This window comes from Monodelphis domestica, chromosome 4 (genome assembly GCF_027887165.1).
Source record: "Monodelphis domestica isolate mMonDom1 chromosome 4, mMonDom1.pri, whole genome shotgun sequence".
NCBI lineage: Eukaryota > Metazoa > Chordata > Mammalia > Didelphimorphia > Didelphidae > Monodelphis > Monodelphis domestica.
In genome coordinates, this window is record NC_077230.1 from 207,248,677 (window position 1) to 207,274,793 (window position 26,117).

The window sequence follows — 26,117 nt, forward strand, 5'->3', positions numbered from 1 at the left end:
AATTCACTTGTGAATCCATCAGGCCCTGGGGATTTTTTCTTAGGGAGTTCTTTGATGGCTTCTTCAATTTCTTCTCCGGATATGGGATTATTTAAGAATTCTATTTCTTCTTCTGTTAATGTAGGCAATTTATATTTTTGTAAATATTCATCCATATCACCTAGATTGGCATATTTATTGCCATATAATTGGGCAAAGTAGTTTTTAATGATTGCCTTAATTTCCTCTTCATTGGAGGCGAGGTCTCCCTTTTCATCTATGATACTGTTAATTTGGCTTTCTTCTTTCTTTTTTTTTATTAGATTGACCAGGACTTTGTCTATTTTGTTTGTTTTTTCAAAATATCAGGTTCTAGTCTTATTTATTACTTCAATAGTTCTTTCACTTTTGATTTTATTAATTTCTCCCTTAATTTTTAGGATCTCTAATTTAGTTTTCTTCTGGGGATTTTTAATTTGTTCACTTTCATTTTTTTTTTTGCATGTTTTTTGATTTGCATGTCTAATTCACTGACCTCTGCCTCCCCTAATTTGTTAATATATGAACTCAAGGTTATAAATTTTCCCTAAGTACTACTTTGACCGCATCTCATAGATTTTGAAAGGATGTCTCATCATTGTCACTTTCTTCAATGAAATTATTGTTTCTATAATTTGTTGTCTAAGTGATTTGGAAGAATCATATTATTTAATAATTTTTGATTTGACTCTCCATGTACCCTTACTGATGACTATTTTTATTAAATTATGATCTGAAAAGGTTGCATTTATTATTTTTGCTTTTCTGCATTTGTTTGCCATGTTTTTATGATCTTGTACATGGTCAATCTTCATGAATGTGCCATGTGCTGCTGAAAAGAAGGTATATTCCTTTTTATCCCTATTTATTTTTCTCCACGTATCTATTAACTATTCATTTTTCTTAGATTTCATTCACTTCTCTTACATCTTTCTCATTTATTTATTGGTTTGGTTTATCTATTTCTGATAGAAGAAAGTTCAGGTCTCCCACTAGTGTAGTTTTTCTATCTATTTCCTTCTTGAGCTCCACTAGTTTCTCCTTTAGAAATCTGAATGCTATGCCATTTGGTGCATACATGTTAAGTACAAATATTTCCTCATTGTCTATACTGCCTTTTATCAGGATGTAATTACCTTCCCTATCTCTTTTAACTAGATCTATTTTTACTTTAGCTTTGTCAGATATCATGATTGCAATTCTTGCCATCTTTTTCTCAGTTGATGCCCAATAGATTTGGCTCCATCTGCTTACTTTTACCCCATGTGTGCCTACCTTCCTCATGTGTATTTCTTGTAGACAGCAGACGGTGGGGTTTTGGTTTTTAATCCACTCAGCTATTCATTTGCATTTTATGGGTGAGTTCATTCCATTCACATTCAGAGTTATGATTACTAGCTGTATATTTCCCAGCATTTTTATTTCAAGACTGATAATTTTAAATTGGATTTTAAAAGACTAAGATTTTAATATGTGGAAATGGTGGCAAGTTTTTTACCGGAAAGAGAAATATATTGAATTGATGTTATAGAGGGAGGGAAATGGCAGTGGGGAAAAAAGACATACTTGGGAACAGATGAGTATCTATTTCCATGAATTATTTCTATGCAAATGACTCCCATATCTCTATCTATTTTCTTGCTCAACCTCCAGTTCTGCATTACTAGCTGCTTATAGGGCAGTTTAAATTGGATCTCCCCTAGTCATCTCAAACTCATTATGTCCCAAACAGAACTCATCTTTCCTCTAAAACCCACCCTGTCTCTGTTAAAGATACTACTACCCTTTTATTCACCCAGGTTCACAACCTCTCTCACATGGTGATTTTATTACTTCTCTCACTTTACATGACCAACCCTTTATTATCTGTCATCTAAATTTTTTCAGGCTTTAGGATTGATCTCCCTGTACCAGGTCTCACCACAAAACTCTATATGCTTGCCAGAATGATTTTCTTTAAGCACAAGTGTAACCATGTCACTCCCTTAACAAATAAATTAACTCCAGTGACTTCCTATTGCTTCTAGGATCAAATGCAAACTCCTCTCTTCAGCATTTAAAGCTCTCTTTAATTGGCTCCAGCTTTTAACCTTACCTCCCTTTACTCTCTTCACATTTCACTATGATCTTGTAATATTTATATGGAAATGGGTGGGATTGAAGAACAGGGAATACTGAAGGTTTCATAACAGGGAATGGAGGAGTTGAAGGGAGAGAGGGAATATGGCTGCTGGTGAGGTAAAAGGAGAGAGATGCCCCCTTCTGAGAGGCTATATTTTGAAAAATGGGATTCCCGAGAATTGGGCCACTTATGATAACCTGAGGGGACATCTTCTCTATGGATTGATGTTGCAGATACCCCAGAGCAGGTAAGCACGGACCCTCCTGAGTGACAAGCCGCCCCCCAGACCAAAGTCACTCAGCAGGGGTCCAATAAGGAGTGTTTATAGTTGACTGGCTGTCCTGAGGTTCAGTTCCCTCTATGGCCCCTGAAATGTTAGTCCTCTTATCTGACTGCGGTATTCAAATAAAGATAAATTTTAATATCAAGTTTGGATTGGGAGGCATCAGGGAAAAGTGATTTTCCTAGGTGACCTTTGAGTTTCTCTCAGCTATTGAGCTGAGGCCAGGCCTCACAGACTGGTGGAGGGTTTCTGTTATTCCTGTCTATGCTAATCTGTGCTAGTTTTCTTAAGTTCAAAATCTTAGCAGTAGACATTGTGAATTTTAAAAAGTCTCCATCTTGGTCTAGCACCCAAAAATTGTGCACACCCACACTACACGGGCATGTGCTAGTCAATGACAAATCAGAAATAACTAACTGCCCACCTGGGCTGTCCTAAGCCAAGCTAGAGCCAACCATTGGATTTGCGAGACACAGGAAGTGAGGTAGGGAACAGCCTCTGGAATTCGCGGACTTCCTGGGGAGAGAGCAAGACGAGAGTGGGGGTTAGGAGCTTGGACAGGGAGGACGCCCGCAGACAGCTTTCCTTCAGAGCGGTCACGTGAGTTAAGGACTGATTCTTTCCACCTGGGCCCTTTGGGCCTAAAACTCTCTCTGCCTTGGTCAGAGGTTGAGTAGCCCTTTCCCTTTTCTCTTCTCTCCTTCTCTCCCTCTCCTTTCCCTACTCCCAGTGTGATTAAACCTCCATAAACTTCATTCTGACTTGAGTGTTTCATTTTAGGAATTTCATAAGAAAATTCCTTGGCGGCCATTGTTCAATATTACATAAATCCTGTAGCCACATTTTTAACCATTACAGTGCTCATAACCTCTCCCAAAAGCCTTAAATTTCCACCAGTACAACATTAAGAGGAAGAAAGTTCTGACTTTCAGAGCTGGTTGGGCCGGTCTCTTTGGGCTGATGCCCCTAAAGACCAGCCTTACAGTTCAACCTGCTTCTGTTAATTCCTTTTGTCTATGACACAATCACAGGAATCCAGGGAGAGCCCACAAGAGCCACTTCTATCCAGAGACTGGGAGAGAGACACCTTCCAGTTCCAAGGCCAGGAAGTGAGAGTGCCACAAGATCAACTGCCACTCCCAGTTGCCCCTTTCCCCACCAACTATCCGTCTTGTCATTCCAACTGCTGTTGGTTCAAACTCAGTGGCAGGAAGTCCAGAACTTGTTTTCATTTTCCTTTCCACAGTCTAGGTAATCTGACCTCATTACTGTTCTTTATACCTCCCTTCTCTGTACTTTTGCATTGATTCTCCCCAAATCTGAAATTCATTCCCTCCTTATTTCTACATCTTTGAAACCCTAATTTCATTCAAAACCCTCCCTATAGCCCCTAGTTCCTGCTGCCTTCTCACAATTACCCTTTTATTTATTGTATATTTAAGTTAGTTGAGGGCAGGGATTCCTTATTTACTTGTATTTGTATATGTTGATATTCTTTCCCCTACATCCTATTAGACTGTAAACTCATTGAAAGTAGGACTTTTAAATTTTTGTTTTTGAATTCATGGGCATGTGTATGGTATAGTGGGCACTTAATAAATGCTGATTGATTTAATTGACTTTGCTGAGATAAGCAGACCAGGATTAAAATCCAGTTTTTTTTTTTTTTTACTCTCAACTCCAATTATATTTTAATTTTGTTGAATTCAATAAATATCAAAATGACTACAGTGCATAAAGATACTTTTCTAAGTGCTAGTGATAGGCAGATTAAAATATTCATAAAATATTCAAAAAATAAAGGAGTATATATTTAGATAAATAGAAGCCACATATAAAGTAACTTTTTAAAAACCCTTACCTTCTGTCTTAGAATCAATACTGGGTAAGGGCTAGGCAATAAGGGTTAAGTGACTTGCCCAGGGTCACACAGCTAGGAAGTTTCTCAGGCCAAATTTGAACCCAGGACCTTCCATCTCTGGACCTGGCTCTCAATCCACTGAGCGACTTAGATGCCCCCATGAAGTAGCTTTTTATTTTTGGTGAGAATGAGACACTAACCAGGGAGATTGGAAATGATTTCAAGTACACTCTACTAATTTAATCCATGTTCTTATGTCTCAGATGTTCTCCCCCACATAAATTTATTCCAACCTCTCTGTACCCATTTCTTCTCTGTAAAATGAAAGTGGGGGTGGGGGTGGATTTTATAGACAGTTTTTTGGATAGTGGCCTCATGTCTAAAATATATAGAGAACTTTGTCAAATTTGTAAGAATAAGAGCCATATACCAATTGATAAATGGGCAAAAGATGAACATTGTTTGGATGAGGAAATCAAACCTATATATAGGCATATGGGAAAAATTCTCTAAATCATTACTGATGGTAGAAATGCAAATTAAAACAATTCTGAGATAATCTTACACCTCTCAGATTAGCTAAAATGATAAAAGGGCAAATGACATGTTAGAGTGGATGTGGAAAAAAGGAAAGACTAAGACTTTGTGGAACTGTGAACTGATTCAATTATTTTGGAAAGCAATCTGAATTATGCTTGTGGGGTGTCCCTAATGGACTTCCCTGACCAGCAGGGTCCCACAAGGGAAGGGGCTCACCTTTGTGATAGGACCTGAGGAGAGATAGGAACCTAGAACCAGGGTGGAGAATGAAAGACTTGGACAAGTCAGTGTTTGAATAGGCAGGCAAACCTATTCAAAAATATTCTCCTTGATAGGAAAATATGAGCATAAAGGAACAGGAGGTGGATGAGGAGATTAAGATAAGGAATGTAAGCAGACAAGGACCATAGCCTTGGGAGAGGTGTTAGAGAGAGAGGGAGACAGAGAGATTGCTAAGGAAGATTGAAGATCCAAGAGGAATATTCATGGTCACAGCCTCTCTATTTATTGCCTTCCTCTGTTTAGGGAAGTATTCTCAAGCACATAGTAACCACTTTACAAAGCATGGACAATGAGGATTGGATGGTGAGGTGAGAGTAACACCTTTTGGGGTGTGTAGATTACAAACTGTGCTTTCTTGGATTTCCAGGCAAAGGAGGCTCCAAACATGTTAATGAGTTTGCCCTAGGCAAGGGCCTCATGGCCATTTCAAGGTTACATTCACAAACCTTATTGGTAAAACCTTGTGCTTGGAGACACAGTAAGCCATACAGTCATTTATGATTCATAGATGTGAATATGCTTGGGATGCTACAATGCTCAGAGTTATAAAACTGTATACCCTTAGACCCAGAAAAAAACACTACTAGATCTGTTTTCCAAGGTGATCAGGGGAAAAGGCACTTATATTTTCTAAAATATTTATAGCAGCTCATTTTGTGGTGACACAGACCTGGAAATTGAAGAGATGTCCATCAATTGGGAAATGGCTTAATAAATTTTATGTCTTATAATTGTGATGTAATGTACTACAATGTAATAAATGACGAGTAGGTTAATTTAAAAAATGTGTTGGAAAATTGCTCATTGGCTTTGGGAGTAAGGAGGGGAGGAAAAGAACATGAATCATGTAACCATAGAAAAATATTCTAAATCAATTAATTAAATAAAAATTTTCAATTCTATAAAAATGTGGAAAGACCTACATGAAATTATGGAAAAAGAAATGAGTAGATCCAAAAGAACATTATATAGAGCTACAGAACCTATGTTTGAAGAATAACTTGTGAATTTTCACCCCCAGAGAAAGAATGTATAAGTAGAAACACTAAAGAAGACTGTGTGTGTGTGTGTGTGTGTGTGGAAATAGACACACACACACATTTTGGCAGTCAACTGATACCTTAGGCTGCAAGAGGGGGAGAAAGATACTTGGGAATAAAAAAAAATGGAGAGAATGAAGTGATTTCTACAGTTCACTCCTGTTCATCCTAGATTTGCCATGGCAACATTTAAACAGGACACAGCTTTGGGTTCCTAAGTCTGTTGGTCTATACTGAGACCCAAGAAATGGAATCAAGGTTCTTAAGACTATTTGCTGAGACAGATTAATAGGTGGAAGCTTAGAACCTTAGCCAGTGAACTGAGTCCAATGGAAAGTAAATGTCTTACCAAAGGTCACAGCACATCTAAATTATCAGCTATCCTTTTTTCTCCACCAAAGTCCTTGGCACGATCACATTCCTCAACATGAGAAACTGATATGGTTTCATCAATGGACTTGGCACTACCCTAAAGACTGAACTTTTCTACTTCTTTTATAAAGGAAATGTTCTATTTGTATTGTCTTCTCAAGGCTGAAGGATCTTTGTTTTGTGCACCCTGCATTGCACACAATAAGTAATTAACAAATGCTCTTTCATTTATCTAAGCATACCTCAGAAAAACCATTCTCACCATGAGAACTATTCAAAATTGAAATAGGCTTCCTAAATGTAGTGGTTTCTTTTAAGGGTCATCACACAAAGCTGGATGTCTGTGGGTCTGGTATGTGGTAGTGGAGAGTCTTTTTTTTCTGATACATATTTGACTAAATGGCAGGTTACTGATATCTTCCATTTCTTGAGTTATGTTATAGGGCTCATGTTGGGGAATAGTGAGGGGCAGGGGATTGAAAGGTAATTGTGTAATACTGAGGAAAATCTTATATTCCTGACTGAATCATTTGGGATTTATCCAGTAGGCAGCAGGGATCCATAGAGTACTTTTGCTGGGAAATGAAATGATCAAGTCAGTGTTTTAAGAATATTTACTTGGTTTTGAGTTGCAGAATGGTTGGTTGAAGAGAAAAGTCTGGAAGTAAAAATACTAATTAGGATAATACAATGGCTATTAGGTGGTGTAGGCTGGATCTATTCTGGTTGTTTTAGAAATAACCAAAAAGATAGATGAGAGACCCTAATGAAGGATTTAACAAATGTTTGAATAGAAAGGGGTAACAATAGAAGCAAGAATCAATTCTTTTTTTTAAAATTATTTTTAATTTCAAACATTGTTCCTTGGTTACAAAAATCATTTTATTTCCCTCCCTCCCCTCCCTCACCCCTCCCATAGCTGATACGCAGTTTGACTGTGTATTGCCTATGTTCTTGATCAGAACCTCTTTCCATGTTGTTGGTATTTGCAATAGGATGTTCATTTGGAGTCTATTTCCCCATTCATATCCCCTTTGAACCATGTCATTAAGCAGTAGTTTTTCTGTAGTGTTTTTACTCCCACAGTTTTTCCTCTGGATGAGGATAGTGTTTTTTCTCCTGTACCCCTCTAGGTTGTTCAGGGTCATTGCATTACCACCAATGGAGAAGTCCATTACATTTAATTTTACCACAGTGTATCAGTCTCTGTGTACATTGTTTTCCTGGTTCTGCTCCTCTCACTCTGCATCACTTCCTGGAGGTTGTTCCAGTCTCCATGGAATTCCTCCACTTTATTATTCCTTTTAGCACAATAGTATTCCATCACCAACATATACTACAATTTATTCAGCCATTCCCCAATCGAAGGGCATATCTCAGGTATGAATATTCACAAGAATCAATTCTAAGATATCAAGATTGAGCAAGAAAAATGATAAAAATAGCACACAATTATTTAGCACTTTGCATATTATAATACAGTTTCCTCACTAAACCTGATTTGTGTATAATATTAATATCTCTATTTTTGGAATGAAAAGAAACTATTAGAAAAGGCTCACAAACATTTAGCAACTTTCCCAAGGCTAAATTTAAGCTTGTTGAAAATGAGAAACAATTGCTTAGAAAAGAGGTCAGAACTGAAAATGCAACCCTAAGTGATCCCCAGAGTGGTGATTGTTGAAAATGTGAGGGTGGATGAAATTGAAAGAATCCATGAGGGGCTAAGGACAGAAGCTTGAGGCATGCCCGTATTTAGGTGGTAATAGGAAGAAAACCATAGGAAAAGGTACAAAAGGTAGAGTAACAGGTATGGTAGCATGGAAACCAAATGAAGAGATTCTTTCCTTTTTTTTTAATAAAGCCTCAATCAAAATAACTATAAAATACAGAAAATATTTTGGAGCCAGACAGTAAGCATATATTAGATACCTATTATATGTTAGGCTGTGTCCTAAGTACTGCGGATAAAAATAGAAGTAAAAAGTCTCTGTCATAAAGGAGATTAGTCTTTTTTTAAAATTGTTTATATATATTCCAATTGCAAGTAAAAACAATTTTTAACATTTGATTTTTATTTTATGTATTTATATATTTATGTATATAGTTTTATAAATGTATATTTATATGCATACATATATTTATTATTATTTATTCTAAATTTCCCCTTTTCCCTCCCCCTTTCTTAAGAATTCAAGCAATTTGAAATAGATTATTCATGTGTAGTCATGCAAAACAAATTTTCATATTAACCATGCTATGAAAGAACAAACACTCAAAAAAAAAACAACCAACAAAAATAAAGTAAAAAAGTATTCTTTGATCTTCATTCATGTTCCATCAGTTCTTTTTCTGGAGGTAAAAAGCATTTTTCATCATAAATCCTTTGGAATTGTCTTGGGTAGCTAAGTCATTCACAGTTGATCATTAAACAATATTGTTGTTGCCATGTACAGTGTTCTGGTTCTACTCTTTTCATTTTGTGTCTGTGAAGAAAGTGTTTCAAGAACCTTGTCAGATATTGAAGAAACATCTAGGATAAATAGAGGTTCTTAAACAAGGATCAATGAATTTGGTCGGGCTGTGAATGGGGAAAAACTTATCTGTATTTTCACTAATCCTTTAACTGCATTTTAGTATTTCAGTTATAAAATGTAGGCAGCAAACTACAATAGTATTATTATGACATCACCATTCTGCTTAATTCACGTAACTTGCCAAACTTCACATGATAAAAGCAAGGTTAAGAACCTGATCTAGGAGGATGACCAAAAAGTCCTTGGATTTGCTATATGAGAAGTCATTAGTAACTAGAAGCAGGAATTTTTGATGGATTGTTAGGTACAAAAGCAAGATTTTAGGAACATAACATATAAATGAGGAGCAAGAAAGAAGAGGCAGCTCTGCTTTTGAGAAATTTGACAGAAAGAGTGATAAAGGCCAGTCACTCTAGTGGTCTGAGGAGAAAGACTTTTAGAATAGGGTAGATAAATGTGTTAAGAAGTGTTAGGATTAAAGTTATCTCAAGAGACTGGCTTTGGGGTAGGAAGTATTGATTATATCAGATTCATTGGTTAAACCAGCATTATAACCAATAAAGTGATATAGATCTCCATGGCTCTGTTAGGCTACTTAATAAATAGATTTTTTTTAGGTAATCGTTATTCACTCTGGCCAGGTGATACTGACAAACATTCAGGGGTCCCGAAGGGGTGAAGAGAATGAGACATAGTGAGAAGGATGACATATGTCAGGAGGGCCACCACTGAAACTGGTAGCAGAGGTGAGGTTTATTGGTCACAGCTAGTATTTTATTAAGTGAGGTAGGCTAAGGGATTAGATAAGCTTTTTACATGGACAGTGGTTAGTAATGATTTATAATCTTAGTAAAGTAACTTAGTTTACCTCACCAAAACTTAAGAATTTTCTATAGGAAAATAAATCAATATGTCAGTGTGTAACCATCTAACCAAGTTTCTCAGGGAATATATACCTCAGAGATTTTTTTTGGAAGAACATTCAGTTTCTGTGGGGAGGAGTGGAAAGGAGGGGTTTGGGGGCCTTCTGTGATACCTGGGCTAGGTTTGGCTTTATCTAGACTATGGATTTGAATTTATTGGGGCCTACTCTCACTACTACACATCCCCTCCCTTGAACAGCTGAAGACATTTTTAATTGGTGATAGATAATTGAGAGGTGGTCAGTCAGCTTCTCCATACCAACAGGTAGACTGGTCACTTTCTGCAAGAAAAGAATTTGTCTCATTTATTTACCAAATTCTTTTAAAAAGGAAGACATTCCTTGAGATTTCCAAGAACAAAGAACATGCAAAAAACAGCAGACCAAATGGCATTTCTGCCCCAGATCCTAGACAGAGGGATACACAATAATTTTCCCTAACTATAGGAATTAATATAGTATATATTTAAAAAAAAATCTCACAGTGGAAAAGACTGAAAGATATAATAATGAAACAAGGTCCCCTAAGGGGTGAAAGAAATCATAGGTTTTGGTCTGGAAGGGATATTAAAGGTTGTTTAGTCCAGTTTGCTCATGTTACAGATCCAGGGAGGTCAAGTGATTTGTCCAAGGTACAGAGGCAATAAGTAGATTTGAAACAAGGTTCTGACTCCAAATTCCACTGTACTATAGCTAAATCAAAAGCACAAATGGTGGGGATGCAGTTAGGCTTGAAAAGGACAAGTGGCACTTCTGCCTTCACAACTGAAAGGAAGGGCAAAATTATTGAAGAATGGGGAAATTTTAAGGCATTAATGGTATAATTGAAGAAGATCAGGGAGTGCCTTAAAATATTTATTGCTATCTTTTGATTTCTATCACTTATATTTCCTATTATATCCTCCCCGTTCTTACTCAGAGCTATCTCTTGCTCCAACTACTGACATTCCTGGCTTCCTATAAGTACCAACTAACATCTCATCTTCTACAGGAAACCTTTCCTAACTGCTTTTAATTCTAGTACTTTATCTCTGTTAATTGTTTCCTATTTATCTTGCTTATATAAAGCTTGCTTTATATATTTGTTTGGAGGTTGTCTCCCCCTTAGATTGTAAGCTTCTTGATGGCAGGACTGCTTTTTGCCTTTTTTTTGTAACCCCATCGATTAGGACAGTAGCTGGTGCATTGTAGGTACTTAATATTTATTGATTGGAAAAAAAATGGGGGAAGTTGGCCAAACTAACCAACATATTAACTATATCTGATTTTACATTCATCGTTGCATTATAGTCCTTCAAAAAATCCTGGGAGGTCTTCTTGTAACTTTTCTACTTGACCAGATTTGGTCATAATTTCACATACTTCAATTGTCTGGTGTTCTTTCTATTTATATTATTGTTGTTTGGTGTTCTTTCTATTTTAAGTCTTTTCATGCTTTCCTATATTCTCAATATCTATTGTTTCTTATAGAAATTATATTTCATTGCCATCATGTATCACAATTTGTTTATCCATTCCCAGATGATAGTAATCTACTTTGCTACCATAAAAAATTATGCTTTAAATATTTTTTTAAACCTTTACCTTCCATCTTAGAATCATTGATTCTAAGGCAGAAGAGCAGTAAGGGCTAGGCAATTTAAAAACAAAACAAAACAAACAAACAAACAAAAAGTGACTTGCTGAGGGTCACACAGCTAGGAAGTGTCTGAGGTCAGATTTGAATCTAGGACCTTTCGTCTCTAGATCTGGCTCTCAATATTTTGGCCCTAAATATTTTGTTTTTTTGTGACCTTTATAAAAAATTATTTACCTCCTTGGTGTATATATCTAGCAATGGAACCTCTTTCCCCCTCCCCACTTTACCCCAGATGGGAGGGAGAAAGTGCTCCCATTGGACTACTGGGCAGAGGGACTGGGGAAGTGAAAAAAATGTACTTGAGGTTAGAATTTAGGGTTAGAAATTAATTCAGGATTAGTGTTATGGAGAGGAGTGAGTGCTCTACTGCCCTCTAGCTCAGCTGTCTGTAACCCACTCACCAGACAGGTGAAGGCAGGTAAAGTGAAACAGTGTCCTAAGGCATAGTGGAGAGGGGGAAGGGAGCAGCTTGATTTGAATCCCTTTGCCTTCCTAATAATGAACTCTGGAGGTGACAGGCACGTGCCCACAGAGAGGTCTCTATGTGCCTTTTGTGGCATGCATGCCATAGGTTTGCTATCAAGGGTCTATAAGATCACAGAGGGTCAGACATGACTGAATGACTGAACAATAACAAGAAGATGGGTTGATTAAAATCAAGGTTTTATATAAGGTGGGAGTAGGAAGAATTTAGATTGAGCCTAGATTATGAACTTCCTTAGAGAAAGATTAATTTTGTGGTGTTTTGTAATGTGATTTGGACTAGGTAGAGAATAGAAACAGAGAGACCAAGTAGGAAACTTATGCTCCAGTCTGGGTGAAAATTAGGCAAGTGGTATGGTGTGGTATAGGATATGATAGCAATAGGAATAGAAGGGAAGAGGAAAAGATATGAGTGAACAATCATCAAGACTTGATAACTGATGAGTTATAGGAAAGAGCTGATTGGAAATGGTGAAGGTCTGGGAAAGAGGGAAGAATGTATATAAATAATATTGAGATGGTAGCTAGGTATCTCAGCGGATAGTCAGGCCTAGAGAAGGGAAGTCCTGGATTGAAATTTGGCCTCAGATACTTCTTATCTTTGTGACCCTAGGCAATTCACTTAACCCCCATTGCCTAGCCCTTACTTCTCTTCTGCATTAGAACCAATACTTAGTATCAATTCCTAGTCAGAAGGTGAGGTTTTGTTTTTTTTTTAAGATAATTGAATGACAGAGAAAATTATCAATTTATCAATAACAGGAAAATTAGTACAAGGAGTTATTTGGGATGGGGGAATAAGTCAACATTGGATCTAATTTTTTGGTTTTAGTCTACAAGACATAGAAATCTAAATAACTAGAAGGAAGTTGGAACATGTTTTGGAAACTTCATTTTTGTGATATGGTATCCTCTCACTATTTCCTATGTTCTCTCCAAACAGCTCTACTTTTAAGAAAGAATGAAGCAGTTGCCTGCAGCAACTGTTCGTCTCCTTTCAAGTTCTCAAGTGATCACTTCTGTGATCAGTGTCATAAAAGAGCTAATAGAAAATTCATTGGATGCTGGTGCCACAAATATAGATGTTAAACTGGTGAGTTTTCTTAATAATCAAGATAAGAGTATTCAAAAAATTTCTTTTAGTGTACTAATGGATTCCTATTTATACACTAAAATCTATCTTACTTAAGATAATGGATAGAATTCTAGACTTCTAGTCCAGAAGACTTGGATTTAAGTTCCACATCTAGCACTAAGTCACTTAACTTTTCATTCAATCAATCATTCATTTATTCAACATTTAGCAAGCATGTCTTGTCTGCCAGAGATTGTGATAGATTCCAGAGATGCAGCGGCAAAAATGAAACAGCCTCTGCCTTCAAGGAACTTCCATTCTTTTTATTTGATAGAAAAAAATGTCACTCAGAGCCCCTTAAGGGATTCTAGGCTCTCAGAAATCAGGCCTGAAACTTAGAATTTGACTGAGGAAAGTTAGTTTCTTCCCTTGGCTCATGCCCCCATCTAGATCTATGTATGCTTGTTGTATAACTCATATCTTGATTTTCCCAGATGTGGGTAACAGGATCTTCAACATCTTTACATTCAGTGTAGAATACAGATATTGATTTTGAAACAGCCTTTATTCACTCAGCACATAAATTGCATAGAATACACAGTAACATAAAATATTCATGTAACACATTAGACTCCCCAGGATAGGAAAGAAACTTTGCTGAGAGACTGAGCAATCAGTTCCTCATTTACTCTAGACCTGCAGAGTCTTAGCAATATTAATAATAGTAATAATAATTATTATGACAATATTATAATGATAATATTTATATGATACTAGTATGTGCTAGGCCCTGTGCTAAGTTCTTCACATATATCTTATTTTTATTTTCACAACAACTCTGGGAGATAGGTGCTATTATTGTCCACATTTTAAAGTTGAAGAATCTAAGGCATAAGTGACTTGCCCAGCATTATACAGCTAGTGGAGATTTAACCTCAGACCCTCCTGACTCTAGACCCAGTTTTCTATCCACTGTACTACATAACCGCCACTAGCAACTTGAGCTATAATTTGCAAAGGTCCAGGTCTCCTGGGCTTATGTGATATGATTCCATAGCTCTACGCATAGATACCATGTTGGTTGTCCTCTTTCTTCTCCAGGTCATATTGTTATTGAGTAAATCTACTTGTTTGAAGTTAAAAGCCTTGCCACTTGAATTCAGGGTTTCTCAAGCCAAGAAACTTTTTGAATAGAGGATTGATTATTCACAAAGTAATCCCCTAAGATTGAGAAAATCCACTCTACAGAACTCTAGTCTGTGACTTATACTCAGAAAATAAAGTAGGAAGGACAGAAGGTCACCAGAACCTGGAAGTCCAGGAATACTCCCCAGGCTAGACATATTCTTCTGCAAACTACCATTTTCTGCTTCTGGTGGAGCATGAATAAGGAAGAAATTCCCTGTGCCTTCTCTTCTACCAACCTCCTTTTCCCACTCTTTAGCCTAGCAATCCAGGGGAGAAGAAACTCATGAAAAAGGGTCTGAGCCAATCAAAGGTATTCTTTGTTTCCTTTTAACAAGATGCTAACTCTCATGTGTGCCTTCTTGGAAAATCTTCTTTTAATAAATTCAAGTCTTATAATCTTATTAAATTGATTGTTATTACCTGATTGGAGGGCTGTCATATTTATTTAAGTCTCTCTCCTGATCAACACCTTTTATGTTCTCCCCTAGCTGGATATTTACTGTCCTCGCAAATCAAATTGGGGTGTGGGGAGATTTTGTTGCTGTTGTTTGTTTTAGTTGTGTCATAACCCACATGGCAAAGATGCTGGAGCCCTTTGCCATTTCCTTCTCCAACTTATTTTACAGCTGAGGAAACTGAGGAAAACAAGGTTAAGTGACCTACCCAGGGTCACACAATTAGGTAAAAAATAATTTGTCTGAGACCATATTTCAATTCAAGAAAATGAAATCTTCCTGATTCACTCTATCCACTGTGTAACTAGTTGCGACTATGCACTTTGGGACACATTAATCCATGTCTTCCTTTCTGTATAGTTCTCTGGGGACTTGGAGCTGTAGGCATTTGCTCTCTTTTTGATTCCTTAGTGTTTTGCAGTAAGAGTTTCAGCAGTATCAGTGTGGTACAATTCTTAGATATTCTCTTTATAGGGTTCTCACTTCATAACTAATAATAATGGCAACTAGCATTCAAGCACTTTGTGCCATGTCCTTTGCTAAGCACTTTATAGTTTTCATCTCATTTGATCCTTGCATCTTGTGAGGTAAAAGTTATTATTATCCCTATTTTACAAGTGAGAAAATTGAATCAAACAGATTAATTGATTTGCCCAAGGTGACACAGCTAGTGTCTGAGATAGGATTTAAATTCAACTCCTTTTCCTTATTCTTCGTAACCTATCTACTGTACCACTAACGAGTAGCCTCAAAGATTATGCCTCCTGCCCAGAGACTTAGTTATACAAATTCAACAAGGAAGCAGCATTTTATAATTTCTGTAGGTTAACATTTACCTAATGATTTTAAAGGTTTTATCCTTACTTACTATAAATTAGGAAGGAAAAAGAAAACAATTTATAAAAGTAAAATAAACATACATAAAGCAAACACAGATAAAAGAAAATAAACCAGCTCTCTGAGTCTGAGTTTTGCTATTAAAAAAAATAGGGATAGCAAATACCTTAGTACCTACCATTCCAGGATTATTGTAAATCTCCAATGAAATTGTCTTTCAAATTAGTAGTAGTTTGTTACTGATCTCAAAATCAGGTTCCAGTTGTCAGTGGATTTCTGCTTTCTTCTATTAGCAGAATACCTTACTTTTAGAATATTATATGAAAATAGCTTTTATTTTACTTCAAGTGAGACTCAAAATTTTTAAACCATAATAATGATTTCCCAAAAAAAAAAGCAGTTTGAGGGGAAGATGATTATTAAAATTGCATCAAATAGTTACTTGAAAGAAAGCACAAATTATAATAATTTGTGTTTAGAAATCTAATGAAAAGTACTAGCAATTATTCTATGTGTAATATGATTTAGCAGTCATTTCCATTAGTGCATTTTATAACTAGAGATAAAATACTTTAAAAAACAGAAATTTATTTGACTTCTCCAGAGTTTACTTATAAAAATGTAACATGGTTGAGCTATGCCTCCTGTGCTTGCTGAATTGGAAACTCAGTAATGACCTGGAATAGTTTTTATAGTTTTTTATCCTTTGTAGGAAAATTATGGATTTGATAAGATAGAAGTTCGAGACAATGGTGATGGAATCAAAGCTATTGATGCACCTGTGATGGCAATAAAGCATTATACCTCAAAAATAAACAGTCATGAAGACCTTGAAAATTTGACGACTTATGGTTTTCGTGGGGAAGCTTTGGGGTCAATTTGTTGTATAGCTGAGGTAAGATATTAAATTTTATTAATCCTTTAATATCCATGCCCTGAAATTAATATTTGTTATTTATGAGCCTGAATCCATTTTTTAAAACATTTGTTTAAAGTTGGCAATATTTTACCATTCAATTTTGTCTTGACAAATATTTGAAAAGGCAAAATTTGTTCTTTTTTTCGTATGATATCCCAGGTAAGTCTATATTCACTTTTAGAGCTTCCACTGAGTAATTAGCTAGTTTGTTTGCTAGATGGCAGCACTATACTTAGTCTTTTTTACTTTAGGGATTATAATGTGACATTTACCTTTTTTTAACTGGATATAATTTCTATATAATGACTTTGCTGCTTACAGTAACTACCCTTCTTTTGTAGCATAATTAAGCCTATAAAATTCAAATTTAATTAAGCCTATAAGATTTAGTTTAATTAAGCCCATAAGTTTATTTTTCATTGGCACTTTGAGATACCCAGTAAACTTGAAATATGAATAACTAAAGTTGTTTACTAGTCACAATTAAGAAATGAAAGAAAGATTTTATCCATTCATCTTCTTAATAAAAAACAATTATAATATTTCCTTATAAGTAACTGTGGCTCATATAATGTATTGTTGAACTAGTTGAAATATGTGGAATAGGTTAAAGATACTGTAACATCTCTTTCTCTAAAGATCTTTAGGTATAAAACAGGGGTTTTATTTTCATCAGAACCTGCTCCCTTATCTTGGTTTATTGTATTATTGTCTATAAGAATCCATCAGTTAGTAATAAAATAATAGCTTTGATATGTATAATTAACCTTTTGAGAAAAAAAATGACTTGGGCAATGAACACATTTATTGAATGCCTGTTATATGTGAGGTGGTACATAAATCTTTTTATGAAGAAAGTTATGTTACTATACATGGAGAAGAAAATAGGATATGAAAATTGTGATCTATTCAAGGATTTCCTACTCTTGTGACTATATCAGAGCAGGATAGGAAGGAAACAAGCATTGGTTAGGTCCCAGCTATGTGCCAAACACTATGCTAAGCAACAATATTATCTCATTTGATTTTCATAATAACCAGTGAGATAGGTACTATTGTCATCCCCATTTTACAATTATGGAAACTGAGACAGAAGTTAAGTGATTTGCTCAGGATCGCACAATTTGTGTCTGAGGCTGGATTTAAATTCAGGTCTTTCTGCCTTTAGATTTGGTACCCTATCCACTGTGCCACCTAGTTAATTATTATTGTCAAAAGACAGTAACAAAGCAGTTCTGACCATGTGACTCCTAGTTTTGGGCCTGTCTCCCTAGATCATGTTGCTTTCTTACTGGCACTAAAGTTAAGAAGGCATTTTTAAGTTTAAAAATATCCCCATCATAAACATCAATAATATTAGGATTCTCATTAAGTGTCAATAGATATTTGTATAGTTTAAATGAAATTTGTATGGTAGGACTCAGGCAGTAGGTCGGCAATGTAAAAGCAAATATGTATTTGCTAGTTTGTCTTGGATTGTAATTAAGTTTACACTCTGGAACCTGTGGTTTCACTGTATAGTATAGGGAACTCTTTGGTAAGGAAATTCCTTTTCCCAATGCAACTTAGCTCCTTTTTTTTGCAGTTTAAAGAATTTTAGAGAGTTGCTTAAATCACTGAGAGTTTAAGTGACTTGGTCATGTGTTTCTGGCTCTAACACTGGATTCTATCCTAGTACTTGATTTAAATTAAGGGTACTTAAATAATGACAAAAATGTGCCAAGCACTAAGCTAAACATTAGGAATACAATGACCAAATATGAGCTAGTCCAAACATTTTTTTTGTGTTTTGTTTATCCAAACTTGACAGACATGATGATTGCAATATACAAAGAAGAGGAAAAAAAAAAGAGAACTGTATGTAAAAATGTAAATATCCATTATATACAGTTTGGTTTTTAAAATTAAAAATGTGACTCATTTTCAGAGCTATCACCCTATGAACTTCCTTCTGTTTTCTTTTATACATTCTTTTTTAATTTTTCAGTAACACTTAAAATTTTTTTTAAGCATCACTGTCACCACCTCTTCCCCTTCCAACTTTTCTCCTTCACCCTTTCACCCTTAGCTTGGTTAACAAGTATAGTCAAGCAGAATAATTGCACAATTGTATGTCCTCAAGTCTGCCATATCTCTGTCAGAAAGTGGATAGCATCTTTTATCATCAACCCTCTGGAGTCATCATGATAATTCTTACAGCTTTCAAGTTTTCTTTTATTTGTTTGGGGTTTTTGGTAGATTTTGTTGTTATTTTATAAAGTTATCATGTACCTAGTTTTTTACTTTGCATCAGTTCAGACAGGTTTCTCCAGAATTCTCTGAGCCTATCTTTTTCATCACTTATATTTGGACTAAATATTCTATTACTTTCATATACATTAGGTTGTTTAGCTATTTCTCAGTTGATAGACACCCACTTAGTATATCTAAGTCTTTGTTACAATAAAAAGTACTTTGAATATTTCTGTATATAACAAATCTTTCCCTCTTTAATTTCTTAGATATATATAGACATAGTATTGGTATTGCTGGTTAGAGGGTAATCCCAGTATGATGATTTGGGGGGCAAGGATATTGTTCCAAATTGCTTTCCAAAATGATTAGAAAAATTCTCAACTCCAGCAACAGTGCTTGGTTTTTAAAAGTATAAATTCAACACATTTTCAAAGCTAACTCATTTTAGAACTGCCTGTTTGTCTCTGACTATTGTATCTATTGGAGAATGGCTCTTATTCTTATGGATTAGTATTGTTTTCTTTTATATTTTAAAAAATCATTCTTTATCAGAGAAAACTTTTTTTTTAACCTTACCTTCCATCTTGGAATCAATACTGGATATTGGTTCCAAGGCAGAGGAGTGGTAAGAGCTAGGCAATGGAGGTTGTGACTTGCCCAGGGTCACAAAGCTAGGATGTGCCTGAGGCGAGATTTGAACCCAGCTACCCCCCAGAGAAAACTTTTGCAAAAATTTTCCCCAATTAACTGTTTACCTCATAATTTGACCTGCAGTGGTTTTGTTTGTACAAAAGCTTTTCAGACATGCATAAACAGAATTGTTCATTTTATTGGCTATTATTCTCTATCCATTGTTTGGGCAAGAATTTTTCCCCTATTCATAATTGTGAAGGATAGTACCTTCCCTGCTCCTCTAGTTTTGTTTATGGTATGACCTTTGTATCTATGTCATGTATTCATTTGCAGATTATTATCCTCTGTGGTATAAAATGTTGGTTTCATGTTAATTTATGATAATCTCCCTTTGCCTATTCCCAGCATTTTCTATCAAGTAGTATGTTCTTACACCATAGTTAAGAGTTTTTTGGGGTTTATTGTGCTACTGTATTCGCTTGTTTTGGGATTTTGAATACCTAATCTTTTCTGTTGATCAATTTTTTGAAACCTCTTGGAGGTTTTCTTGGCAAAGACATCAGAGTGGTTTGACTTTTCCTTCTCCAGCTCATTTTATAGTTGACATACTGAGGCAAGCCAAATTAAGTGACTTGTTCAGGGTCTCAAGTGTCTGAGGCCCAGATTTGAATTCAGGAAGATGAATCTTTCTAATATGAAGCTTGGCACACTATATACCCACCTTCCCCCCTTTTAACCAGTACCAAATAATTTTGTTGATGGCTATTTTAGAGAATAGTTTGAAATCTGATACTGTCAGGCCCCTTTTATTTCTACTTTTTTTTTTCATTTTCCATTGATATTCTTAATTTTTTCCTCTTGAGTGACCACTGGTCCTGCTGATTTGTTATACAATTGGCATACTTTGCTTAATAAATAATATCTTCAGAAACTAGAATCTCTGTTTACTTAGTCATTTTATCTTTGACTGGCCACATATACAAGCTTTTACCACTGAATGCCATAGTGGCCTTCCTCAGCTTTGGTACTGAACCTCAAATACAGGGGTGGAGAGATGTTTATCCATTAACAACAAGTAGTATCAAATAGTTAAAAGGAATCAGTTAATCAGGATACAAAATTAGATCATTTGATTTCTAATTGGAAGAAATATTAAGTTGGAAAAAGAAGAATGAACAGGTTCTGAAATCAGAAAAAGAGGTGTTCCAATCCCCACAAATGTTTGTGTTCAAAGGAACATGGAAATAATAGCTGATTGATCAGTATGATTGATCAGATAAGACATATGGGTTTCTTGAGCTGTATAATTGTGAGAAAAAACCTTGCATCACTCTTTAGATCTGACTGGATTTCTGGTCAGCATTATCCAAGTGCTTAGTTAAGAGTCTCTAAGTAGCAGGTAGAAGTTGAGCTTCCCAGACACACAGGGCTAGGTTCAAACAATGCAATAAAGTTTTCTAACAATTCCTACAATTGAATAGAGCTTCTCACAAGACAAAAATTGGACTAGACCCATAATTTAGTAGAAAAAAAAAACTGAGCTTCAGAATTAAGTCACAATATGAAGTCAGTCTGGTTCACTCAGTTCTCACTACCATTTGCTGTTCTATTCTCTTCATACATCATCCATTACAAGCATTTTGTATACTACTATGTTTGCCTTTGAACTTCCTTCTAAAAGAATATTTTTTGTAGCCAATAAGGACACTTCAGCTCCTGACACCTTGCATTTTCATGTTGTAACCCCCTACGAGCTGAATACTCTCTGTCTTTAGCTCCATCTTCTGGCTTCTTTTACTTCTTTCAAGGCTCAATGCTATTAGGATTAATTAGCTAAGGACAGGGTAAAGAATAGTGGCTCAGGTTTCTTTAAGACCAGACAGAATCTTGGGAAGTGTGGCTGTTGGAATTCTGAGTAGCCGTAGTTACCTTTTGAGACTCCTTATCTATCACTAAAAAAGCCCCAAACTATACTAAATAACCTTTTGCTAATTACTAATCCTCTGATTATATATTACTGTCTCTGTAAACTTTCTTCAGCTTTGAATCAGTTGTTATTCACTCTCTCTGCCCACTGCCAGCCCTTCTGGGCCTAGCTAGGCTTTTAAAGCCTGACTAGGTCTCAAAATGTCCTGGCCTTCTCAGCAGCTAATGAGAGAAAATAACAGTCTCCCTCTTTCTCTTTTCTGTTAATTTCTCCCACAAAACTTACTCTAGAACTCTAATCTGTTCTCTTTTACCTGCCACTGGATTTTTTCAGTGTTCCAGGGAACAGAAACACCAACCTCATCGGCCTAAAACGACCAGGAGCCCTTTGGTAGTTGGAAAAAATCAACTGACTCTGGCTACCCAGAAATCCAACTGCCACACTTCCCAAGATTCTGTCTGGTCTTAAAGAAACCCACTATTCTTTACTCTGTCCTTAACTGCTATTTAATCCTAATAATGCTCCATCTTCGTGGAAATGGCACTTTTCAGATCTGTGTCTTCCATTCAGCTACAGATTCATTTCAGAGAAGTTACAGAAGAGAATTCATTTTTTTAAGTTTCTTGTTCCATCTGAATCTAATAGAAAAAAAAAATAAAGCAAAAAGTACCCACGTCTCAGAGACAGGGGTTTAAAGGGGTGGAGCAAATAGACATTAAGACTAAGGATGCTGTCCGGTTAAAATCACAGGGCAGCCACTGGTCCCCATTTTTTCAGACAGTAAGGCTGTGGACACTGATTTTGAACAAGTCAGGAGGCAAGTGGTGACACAGAGCTAGGACTCTACCAATTGTGTACCAATTTTTAATGGAGTCAAATCCATTTGGTTTATATATATTTTTCCTTTAATCTTGGGAATTTTGTTTCTCTTCTGATACTATAAATTGAAAACACTACAGTCAATAGTCATATAAAAATGTATCACAAAAATGCTGTATAGTTTTTACATACATTAACAATGTACTTCTGCTGCCTTCTATATAATTTCTTTTATAACAAATTACTGCATAGTTGTAAATAACTTATGTACTCTAATATCACTTTCAGTTATGTGTAAATAAATGAATGAATTATTTTTTAAGAAAGACTCATTGCCATTCATAATTTTCTCAATTGTCCCTCTCCTTCTAACCTGCTAATACCTTCGCTCTAGGATTACCTCTTTTATACTATAAAAACTGTCTGCATTGTAGCCACTAAATGTGAGTTTCACATGTTATCTCTTTCATTATCATGTAAGTTTCTTCAGGGCAGGACCATGCGTTTTCCTTTTTCTGTCTTTCTTCATATTTCCAGTTTACCACATTTCCTGGGACAGAAAAGTACTTAATTTATTATTGGCTGAATAATAGTGGTGATAACAGACATTCTTTGATGAGTGAATGAAAAAGCATATATTAAGTACTTACGTACAAATCACTGTGTTAAACACTGACAATATGAACAGGAAAGCAAAATAGTCTTTGCTCTTGAGAAGCTCCATTTTAACCCTAGGAAAGAATGCATTTAGGAAGTTTTAGCTGCGCACCTAGCTTGCAAAGTAGACACTTACTGTGTGACCTTAACCCCATTTGCCTCAGTTTCCTTATCTGTAGAATAAGTACAGAAAGAAATGGCAAAGCACTACAGTTTTGCCAAGAAATCCCCAAATGAAGTCACAGAAAGTTGGACATAATTGAATAACAAGCTAAAAGTCAGATGGAAAGGCCAGGGGGAGATTTCTAATCAAGATGTCAGAGTAAATGAAAATGGAATAGCCCAATTACCACATATATTCAGCAAAGTCTAAAAAAAGAGCATATCAAATAATGATTAAGAAGTTAAAAATAATTATATATCTTCCTCTAATCCTTAATGGCATGAGATATTACCCTCAAGCTTTTAGAGAATAGAGAATGGGTCTAGCTAGACGTATTGGGAAGAGTTCATTATTTGGAGGTTTTCCACATTGCTCCAGAAAAACTAGGAGTTTATGAGAACATTGTATACCAGGAAGAGGACATGATTGCTTACTCTAGAATCCTGCAGTAAGAATACTCCAGGATTGTCAGATCCTCTGAAGACTCTGACCCTCATATATCAAGATCCAGAATACAGAATCTTAGAACCTCTATGTTAGTCAGCCATCCATGGATAACCACAGCTCTAGTGAGAAATTCTACTCCTCAAAAGCAGGAAGGCCTAAGAACATCAGGAAAAAAAAAAAACCCAGGTCAGTCAAATATCAGCAGGACTCTGATCCTAGTGGTAAGAATTGGAACTGTCAAATTTTATATTAAAAAGGCACTGATGAGTCTGCCTCTCTAGGAGCTCTGAAAATTTTGTACTACATTGACCAAACACTATACCTTGACATACTTGAAGAACTCAATGCTCTGTAGCTAGAAAATTTAAGACAAGACTGAGACCTCTAGGCCTTTGCTAACATCATTGAATGTAAAGGCCAGCAGGAACAATACAGAAATATGCATGTGTACCCATAATGCACCTCACATTATATCCAAGATTGTTAGAGAAGCCAAATCCTGGCTCTAACAAAAAGTGCCAGTCAATAAAGCTGATAATGAGAATAAGGAGAAAACACTGATGATGAAGTAACTTTATGGATCTAGGATATAGACGCAGAAGAAGATGATGATTTCATGAGAACTACATATAAAGAACCTCATATAAAGGTATGGCTTAGGCACAAGTACTACTAGAATTCCTGAAAAAGATGAAGAAATATTTTTTAAACAAAAGATATTACAAACTAAATGGGAGCTCCAGAAGAAAGAATTTAAAAAGAATAAAAAAGCATTATTCTTGATGTTGTGAAGATGGGATTAACTCTCCCCTTGCCCTTGTGATTAGATTTAATCACCAGAAGCATATACACCCCACTTATCCTCAAGTATGGGAAGGTCTGTGACCCACGTGTGCTATAGTGGGTAATGAATCAGAAGTGACTGACTGCCCCCTGAGCAGTCCTAAGCAAAACTAAAGCTACAGTTGGTCTACATAAAGTGGAAGGAATGCACAATAAGTGATGCAAAGAAGTGCTTTTAAAAGGTGTGGCAACCTCCTGTGGAGTCAGTTTTTCTTTAGAGTTCAAGTTCGAGTTGGAGTTGGAATTGGAGGATGGTAAAGGATCTTCTTCATGGACCTGAGCCTCTGAAATTTGGTAAGACTGTTCTTGAATCTCCCCCCTTTTAACTACCACATGGGTGAGTGAAAAGACTGACTCCTTTTCCTGGCTTTTATGGAGGTACCAGCCTCCAGAGAGGCCTCTCATCTTGAAGGAGGCTAGAGCCCTTGATTAATTTACCTCTGGACCCCTCTTTGCTGGGGCATCTGAAGCCCTGCCTGGTTCGGACTGGACCAGAGTAATTATTTACTCTCTCACTTCCTTACTTTCATTCTTTCTCCTTTTGTAAATAAACTAACATAAAAAGTCATCCTGACTTGAGTAACATATTTTCGGTGACCACATTTTTATACATTTAGTGCAACCTTTAATTTTTAACCTCTACAATGTGCGGCTTTATCAAAGTATCTGATTTCTTAAAATTTCAAAGAGAATTCAGTGACTCCTTGAGGCAACAGAAATAGTAGAACAAAACCAAAAGAAAAAGAGAAAAAAATATGTAAGGTATCTCTGTCTATTTTAAGAAGTTTAAGTTTAATTAAGTTTCCTGGAAAACAGGTCAAGGAGAGAGAATCTAAAAATTATCTTTTTGAAAATCATTCCCACAAAATCCTAGATACTATATTTCTAGAAGTCACGAAAGAAAACAATCCAGACATATAGAATAAAAAATCAGAAGAATAATAGGAAGAATCCACTGGTTACCTCCTAAAATAAACTCCAAAATGAAAACTACTCATAACCAACATCTAGATCTGCCAGGTCAAAGAAGTACTGCAAACCAACATGAAGAAAAAGTTCAAGTACTAAATACCACAGTCAATATTACACAAGACTTTGCTACTCTTACTGTCGAGGAGATGAAATTGAAACAGATAAAATGAACAATGAAAGAGTAATAAAATTACTTAAAAAAAATAAATTCCTTAGACCTATGATGCCAAACTGATGGCACAGGTGCCAAAGATGGCATGGAGAGCACACTCTGTGGGCACACAGCTACATCCCCCAACCCCCGAGTTTATTGCTAGAAAGGCAGAGGGACTCAGGCAGAGATGCTCCCCTCCCTATCTTCACCATGCCTGATGACATTTTTTTTCACATCCTCTACCCCTCTGCCCAGCAGCTAATGGGAGCACGCAGCAGGTAAGGTGGGTGGCTCAAAGGTGACAGAGCTGGAAGGGAAAAAAGCGCTCAGGGCACTCCCCTCCATTCCTCATTTCACCCACCCTTCCACCCAACAATCCAATGGGAGCTCTTCCTCCCTCCCTGTGTAGGGCAAGGAGGAGGTGTGGGGGGCCAGGTTACACCTGCCACTCAGTGGTGGTGCGGGGCATGGCACTCAGTCTGGGGGTGGGTGGGGGTGGGGCTCAGCACTCACTCTCTAAAAGGTTTGCCATCACTGAGCTAGAGCATCAGAGCAAGAAATAGAATACCTGAATAAACTTATTTTAGAAAAAGAAATTGAACAAGCTATAAGTGAACTCTAAGAAAAAAGGCTCAGGACCAGATGGATTTACAAGTGAATTTTATCAATATTTAATAACCAACCAATTCCAATA

The 26,117-nt window shown here is 36.2% G+C and overlaps 1 protein-coding gene across 5 annotated transcripts in view; it reads left to right on the plus strand.

Annotated features, from left to right (window-relative positions):
• The window catches only part of PMS1 (PMS1 homolog 1, mismatch repair system component), a 119,282-nt gene that overhangs the window by 6,571 nt on the left and 86,594 nt on the right, over nt 1–26,117 (plus strand). For all 5 annotated transcript variants that reach the window (XM_007494502.2, XM_007494505.3, XM_001378605.3 and 2 more), the window contains exons 2-3: nt 13,043–13,192; nt 16,367–16,549. In XM_007494502.2, coding sequence (XP_007494564.2) covers nt 13,061–13,192; nt 16,367–16,549 — 315 coding nt within the window. In that variant the 5' untranslated portion in view covers nt 13,043–13,060. The remainder of the gene's footprint in view (nt 1–13,042; nt 13,193–16,366; nt 16,550–26,117) is intronic.